General features: G+C 40.1%; 1 protein-coding gene across 1 annotated transcript in view; it reads right to left on the reverse strand.

Annotated features, from left to right (window-relative positions):
* Positions 1-5279, reverse strand: part of TSPAN8 (tetraspanin 8) — a 15353-nt gene extending 10074 nt beyond the window's left edge. Inside the window, exons 1-2 of the mRNA XM_010133376.1 lie at positions 5220-5279; positions 347-409 (exon numbers count right to left, since the gene is read on the reverse strand). Coding sequence (XP_010131678.1) covers positions 347-409; positions 5220-5279 — 123 coding nt within the window. The remainder of the gene's footprint in view (positions 1-346; positions 410-5219) is intronic.
* Between the last annotated feature and the right edge of the window lie 3016 nt (positions 5280-8295).

The raw sequence follows: 8295 nt of genomic DNA on the forward strand, positions 1-8295 counted from the left end.
TCCTCATTGTTCTCTCCCACACTGAAATCAATAACAAAAGCGTCATTATTTTTTATTAGAGAAGAGAGACACATTTTCCAACAGAAATCAGTGTACATCTGCAAGAACCTACAATAATAACACTGAAGATACTTCTTGGAGTCATGTCTGTGCTTGCATCAATCACTTTATCTAACTATCTGCACCATCTTGTTTAATCTTAAATATCATAAAATGCATTAATCTTTACCCACACAAACCACCTCCACAAAAACATGATAAATTAGTGGAGTTGAAGGTGGGAAATTAAAGCATATGCAGTATCTTCCGCATTTTACATGGTTCTGGTATGACCGCATAAATTTACCTCCTGAGCATCTTTGCTAACACGTATCCATATAGAGACTCCCAAAATAACACAACCACAGACCTGTAGGAGAAAAAAAAGGAGTATTTAGAACAGCAATTTTAGATTAACATTCAGCATCCAAATGGCACTAGATGCTGGCCAAAATTCTGAAATCATTTGTCTGGTAAAGAGAAAGCAACATGGATTGCTGGAGCAGAGGATATTGATTCATATCCAGGAAACTTCATAAGGGTAGTTAAATCTTCAGTTATGCACCAAATCCCTGATGTTTCTACCTCAGAGGACTCCGCGTTTCCTTGATGATTTATACATGTGGTTGGGAATCACACAGAAATTCTGTCAGATCAGAGAGGAATATAAATTGCTGTTGCATGTACATAATGTCTGTAAAGAACATTGTTACTTGTATAATGGAAACAGATGAGATTTGTTAAGGGATGTTTGCATAAATGTTGTTTCTAGAATTATTCAGGACACATACCTAGAGATGTGTTCTCTATGGTAAAGCTATCAGAAGAAGTTCTACATAAAGTATTTCCACTGTTTCTATTGCAACAATATCTGGCCATCTCCAGTCTTTACAATATTACTCCTGTAAAATGCCTATAGTTGTTATTTCTGTTACATTTTTACAGAAAACAACCATACTCAGTCATGTACATGTGAAAGTAAGACCAGGATGATTTGCTTTAAGATGTCAAACTCAGGGTAGATGAATCCCAAGTCCAGACACATTCCCTAATCATTAGTTGTGTTCCTGTTTCATTGATCGTTGAGGTACCATTCCACTATCATAGAATCATAGACTCATCTGGTTGGAAGAGACCTTAAAGGTCATCGACTATGCATCAGTCACTCTATTCCTAACCTTGTCTGTAATGATTCTTACACATAATTTATTAAGTGTTGGAGACAGGTATTTAAGAGGCTAATCAGATGAAAGGATTGTGCCTACTGAGTTAACTGGTAGGAAAGAGAGATCACCAAGGACCAAAGACTAGTCGGATTTAGAATTAACTTCCTGTATGTTATTAATACTCAAGTCACAAATGGCCCTGAAATGTTGTTCTGAGCTTCCCATGAAGACTGGGACTATTCCTGACCTTTTAAAATTAAAAGAGCTATTTTTGTATGTTTTAGATAATTTTTCTTTAAAAAGACTTTCCTCACAAAAAATTTCATATAATATTCAGCATCAAAGGCCATAACGACTTTAGCAGGTTATTTAATATGGAACAGAGCCAGCACTCAGACATGAGTACCACACATTTTCCTGCTCAAAGCAAAGCTCCTATAAGTACATTTTAAACATGAAAAGGAAAGTTGTACAGTCGACGACAGCTATATCATGTTATCGAATTTAACTAGAACTCCCCACTGAAACCTTATGAATCCCACTGCATCTGCCTAGGAACTGATGGTATCATATGACTCTGTACTGGGTCTTGGTCAGCAGGGCTATGTGAGCCATGTGGCTATGCACCAGACAGCATGGGCTCTCTAGTACAAAAATTTCCACTGAAGCAGCTATTGCTACAAATCCAAACAGAATTTGCCCCACTGCCTTGTTAAACAGGACCTCCCATAAAAATACAGTGCAGTAGTAAGCAGTAAACATAGCTGAATGCACAGGAACTTACCAGTCAGATGGGAATACTACAGTATTTATTTCCTCCATTCAAAAAAGAAACATCATTTATAAATAAAAAAATTTAGTAATTTTAATTATGAAAATAAAGTTGGTTTAAGCTGGTATAAAATGCTCCATTTGAGTAAAAACTTTATGTTTTGTTTCTGTTCATTTTCATAATATACAAAGTGTACAAGTACATACAAGGTTTTGAAATAACAAATCAAACAGATCTGTTTCAAAGTCACACATTTCAACTTTGCAGAATACTCCATCCTAATTATTAAGCTTTCTTAAAATAAAGTTTTGACTAAAGAAACTGTCATTACAGGAAATTTCGTTTCTAATGAACCAATACTTTCCTAATTGAATAAAAAGAGCTTCTTTGAAAGGGTCCTCACCCATTTTCCCCAAACTAGATGGCTATGGTGGTTTTGCCTCAACCCTTGACCAAGAACCAGTGACCTCATCGCAGTCTCATAAACCGACCAGCAACAAAACTGTTGTCCCTCAAATTCAATTGTTTCTTCTCTTCTCGAGCCCTCCAGTCTTGCTGTGATGAAAAAATACATTCTAGTTAAATTTATATCACCTCAGATGATCCTGCTGTGACTGGACCAGCACAATATAAAGACTCTGCACTTCTCACACATGGGAATATCAAACCTATACGCAGAATTCCCTCCACCAGCACTCAATTTTTAAGCTACCAGTTTAAAGATATCAGAAGAAGCTTTCTACAAGATTGCTCCTGTTCAGGACAAACATTTGACTGGGATACTTCCTCGAGATACCTGAAATTAACAGTGCTAAGAAGGTCCTACAGAGAACGCAGTCTATGGCTCAGCGTAACTGCTAAGCTTGTGTTGCTACTTTCGGGGAACAAGATGTTCGAATGTGAGGTATGGGGAAGGGGCCACTTTGATTGTAGGTGGGACTGCAAGCCTGGAATCAACAGCTGATCAAAGATTGTTCTGTCATTACTTGGATTGCCTCCAACTAGGATCAGACATCAATATTTAGCGAAAAGAACAGAAAGGTAATTTACAATTTTGCATTATGTGGATTAGCAGAAGTTGACAGAATGAGGACAGCAAGTGAGACTGGATAACCTGCAAAGTCTGGAGAAGAGAAAGAGGGAAAACATGACCTGTCGGATTTAAGGCACAAAACTGACTTAAGGATCAACTTAAGTACTATTAAAAGCTCCATGTTGGCTCCAACGCACCGGTCTTCAGAAGCCCCACGTGCTCAACTTTCACCAAACTGAGAGGATGCAAAACTCTATGGACATGCCAGAGCCCAGCATGGTGCTCATGGGGCTGTAGATTTCCAGGGCACACATGTCATGTAGAGAAGCCAGAGCCACTTTGCAGAGCTAGCTTAAACTATTCCAGGGTTTACAGACTTGGTGCTATGCCGTAAGAGCTGCTCAGAAAAAGGAACCAGAATGTCAGAAAGCCTGTTCCTAAGTCCCCTAAGAGGGAACACTCCCAGAGAGATTGCAAAGGGCCTAAAATGAAAGGACACCAGGTAAATATGCAGCATTGCTCTTATCTGGTTAAGGCTCATGTCACCTTCATTTCCCACTATCAGTTTAATTTTCCACTTGCCAACTGCCTTGTGCAGTAGGGAGGGCAGCTGTGGAACCAGTGGCTGTAAAGACATTACAGTTCCCTGTAGTTTACTACAGGTATTTAATGATTTCCAGGAATTAGTGACAGGAATGTGAATCAAAGAATTCAGCTTCATCGTACTCCACCAGCCCATATTCCTGTTTGGACTATGTCTCTTCTTCCCTGTCGTGGTAGTGGTAAACCTCTTCCTTTAAAACAACTAACTATCACTGCATTTCTGTCCTCCTCTCTCCCACCCAGACAGTCGCACACACAGCAAATGCTCTCAGAATATTCTGCCCCAGAATGGAGTATGGATTTTCCTGCCTTTGGCATAAAGATAGGTTTAGGAAGTTTGTTCCATGCCTGCTTAATTTCTGAGCTTTCAAGACTCCCCCAGAGAGTGTTTTTTTCCTAGGAAACCAGTGCTGTCACTGGAGGCTTAGGCATGGGGCATTATTCACATTTTTGTTCAAGATGTAATTTGGAGCTTTTCTGATGCTAGTCTGAGACATTTGCCTATGTTTTAGCTTACAGTAAATACAGATGAATGTGCACATGAAAAACTTCCTGGGGGGCAGGAATTCCACGTGAGAAGCTTATGGACTCTTTTAAGTGCCGTTGCAGAAAAACTTCCACACAGATCTCAAACATCTTCAATGTGCCCTGTTTGGAGGTGGAGGTACCATCACTGCCCTGTTAGGAATTTCTTTGTGAGATCCACAAGCAATCAAAGAATTTTGCTGCTTTTTCTTATTTTGGCTAGCCACAAATTTTCCAAGGCTAATGTTTGTGGTCCCTTTTAAATGGTATCACCTTTTCACATGAAAAAATCCCTTGAGGCAAAGCCCATAATGTGGCTAGTAGTTCTGCTTTTGGTTTCAGGGAACCTCTGGTGAACCTGACAAATCTCCGTTGGGAAAGTTGACAGTGAGGTTGAACCATGAGAGAAATGTTCTCTAATTCAAACCTTTCCAGAGCTTCCAGAACCTGAAATTCTTGCAAATCAGCTGATATGAGAAAAATAAATAAATACGGTTCAAACGACACCCAGAATCCTGCCTACTGTCCTGTGCTGTATCTGCCTTGATACAGTTATTGGCAGTACTGCCAGCCTGTATAATTTTGCAGATATTTACTGCCATCAGAAACTAATTATGATACTGAACATAAAGCAAGAAACCACAAAGAAGGATGAAAACCGTTTATCAATTAAGAGGCTAAAAATACAAGTGAATTTTCCATATCTTCTGCTGCAACTACATTTTCAGGATTATGTCATTTGGATACAAGCAGTAGACAATAAAAACAAGTGAAAAATGCATTGTAGGTGGAGAGTTTGGTTATTTTCTGACTGAAATGAGGGATGTTCCTTGACATGAGGAGCACAATATGAGCAGGGAGGTAGACTCATGGCTGATCTTTTGAATGTTAAGGGAAAGCTATTTTGAAGGAAAAAGACAAAGAGAAGGGCAAAAGTTGAACATTTTCTCCCCTCCCTGATTTAGAATTGTACTCTGGTTCCACTTATGCTCTATTTTCTTTACAATTCCTTCAACTACAGCATTCAGATAACATTGAACACATTTCATGCATCACTAATAACAATTTAAACACCACTTACCCAAAATAAGAAGTTGAAGATGAACAGGGAGTACTTCATGCACTTGCTTACACCTGCCATTTTCAAGAAGCTGAGACAAAACTGAGCACTGCAGAAGAAGCTTTTCTAAGAGCTTGACCTCAATATAGAAGTTGTTCCTGTGTCTTCAGAAAACCTCTCAAACCACCAAATACACCATGCTCTGCTACTGGATGCAAAAATTGTGACCAGGGCACCGACAGTTATTTAAATATAGCTGTACCATGGGTAAATATTAACCAGAGCATTGGGAAAGCACTACCAGGTGTTACCACTGAGTCTCCAGGCTCTTACTGCGTCCTTGCAATTAGTACTTTTCTACAATCCTGTTAGCCTTGACCTGCTCCTCAAAAGTAAATAGATAGTGCAGCAAAAGTCACAGTTCCAAGAGAAAGGGAGGTGAGCATAAAAAACATTTTATGGACCTGCTTTTAAAAGGTGGAAATGATTGCATTTTGCAATGCTTTTAAGTTACAGGTTTACTCTTTCATTGCCCACTGATCATTACCAATATTCATCCGGCTGTGTTCACCCTCCCAATCCAGACGTTCAACCGGCATAAAGGGATGGGCCTGTGTTATCCCAGCAGAGGAGGAAAAGGAATCTGCCACCATTTTCTCTCTCTCGGTGTTTACTTCAGATCCTTTCCCTCTTCCTCAGCAAATCAGGACCCTGGGATCCTGAGTACTGTGGTGCACAAAACATCCTGCTGTGCAGGTTTCCAAAAGTATTGTGAGCCCCAGCACAGCAATCGCGGTTTTGGCATCAGATGGAGGATACCTCTCAGCAACAGCAGCTAGATACGTCCCAGAAGACAAGGCAAGAAACCTGTTTCATTAGTTTTGTTTTATGTCTTGTTTGTTTTCTTTTGTGCTCCTCAAACTAGATATCCTGAGGGGAAAATAAAGGTATCATTGCTTTGTTTTTTTCTATTAGCCCATTTTCTGGAGAAGCCCTGTATAGCAGTCCTAAGAGGGATGAGGGTCAGACACAGGTTCCCCTGAGTTCATCATAAAAAAAAAGCTTTATTTTGCAGGTGAGCACAAAGGGTTTACATGTGAGAGATTAAGGACATGTTGGACTGAACCGATTTATGAAGCCACCTTGGCCCTAGCCCATTTTTCAGCCTTCATTGTCAGTTCCCATTCTTCAATTCTGCTATCTGTATTGGAAAAAAAAAAAATGGGAGTGTTAGTATATAACACACCTGTAGATGGTGACAAAAAGATGGAACTCCAAGCCTGGCTTTGGTAGGATCCACAAAAAAAAAAAAAAAACCTACATCAAAAATAACTTCATCTAGCTGGTCTGCAAACAAGCTTTTAATGAAGGTGTGATGTTATAATCTCTCCATTCACTTTCACTAATTGTATTTAAACAGACACAACCATTCCCATTGTTATGAGTGGTTCTATACCTGCCTTTGACTTTCTGGGCTTCTTTCTGGAGTAATCCTCCTTTTTTCTGACTCCAGGAGATTGGTTGTCAAACTAGCTTATTTTGTAATAGCCACCCTGAATCTGAGAATGTTCCTAAAAATAATTGCACTCATGAAATACAGATTTTTGTAAGGATTGGGAGAAGCAATGGAGCGGTATGGTTTAGATCGAAAGCACTCAACAAATAAGCAAGTTGAGAAATGTGGGTGTCTTTATGGAAGGATGCCATAGCCACAGATGAATCATGAGAAAAATTTAAAGGGCCATATAAAATTGTATGAAAAGGGCCATGAAGGGTAATAAGAGAATCACAGAAGACAGGATTTGAAGAGATAAGTCTGCAATCAGACCATGCAATTGCAATAAACTAAGTTTGTTATAAGTGGAGTCTGGAAACAGCATTTTGTACCAAAAACTACACAGCTATAAATCTTCACACACAGTGGTTTCTCATTAAAGAAGGCTTGAGCTGTAGCGCTGTTGTCTGTGAGATGCTCAGCCCAGGCATTCAGAGACATCTGAAGGAGGCTGTGTAGGGCAGTAATAATAAAGGAAGCAAGCGTGAGCATTCACACACTGGCCTTTCGAAAAAGGCTGGCGTGCAAGGACCTTTCACACGCAAGAGGCCCGCTCCCTCTTTGCCTATCTGCTTTCCTTCACGGCACTCTTGGAATTTGGGCAGGTAGGGGTCTGCACCAGCAACGCCCTGGAGTGACTCCCACAGCAGCAAACAGCTCCCAACTGCCAGAGGACCCCAGGCCTGTCCAGGGGCAGAGTGCTCCACAGCACCTCTGGACCCTTCCCCAGCCTCCACCCTCAGGAGGTGTAAGAACAGCATAGCTGAGTTTCTTGTTCAGTCTACGAGATTTAAACAGCTGAATATAAATTTGATTTAGATATGAAACTTGTTTTCCTAAACCTTGAAGAATCTATCTGCATTTTTCTAAGATGGCAAATAGAAAATAACATCAAATACATTTCCTAGTGGGTTTCCAATGTGCTAAATATGGCTGTTAAATAGAAACTCTGAATAGTATCTGAATTTACTAAATTCCTACAAGTTTCATATCTGTATTTAATGGTATCCAAAGTAAAAATATGTCATCTAAGACTAAAAGCAAACAATCTGTTTCCATTGACAGATTTTCAGGTTAAATCTCCTGTATGAGTTGATGATTTCTTATTTCCTGGCTACATAGTGCTTTTTTATATATCTTGGAGAAGGGGAAAGCCACAGTTATGGCACAGATTACATCTGCAGTCATACCTACAAGTATGAAGGTCATGTGGATAATTGCAGAGGTTTATGAAATATAGCAACGGCTTGAGGAATTTTGCCACTACTTGGCTGCATGTAACATTGCTCCCATTATCCCCCCACTAACCGTTCAGATGATCAGCTATACCCCACCAATAACAAAGCCTGTGCCACAAACTCGAAAAGCTCGAAAGCTTTTCCCAGTAAAGAACCTGTAAAACTCCATTCAGTCACTGCTCCTCCTGGCAGATTAGAAGAGGAGGATTATGAGTGCACATCCTGGGTGCAGCGCAGGGTGGGAGCCTCTGACACAGCACACGCAGTTCCCTGCCACGTCAGGGGAGCTATGACGACCTGGTGA

This window comes from Buceros rhinoceros, unplaced genomic scaffold (assembly GCF_000710305.1).
Source record: "Buceros rhinoceros silvestris isolate BGI_N320 unplaced genomic scaffold, ASM71030v1 scaffold3853, whole genome shotgun sequence".
Lineage (NCBI taxonomy): Eukaryota > Metazoa > Chordata > Aves > Bucerotiformes > Bucerotidae > Buceros > Buceros rhinoceros.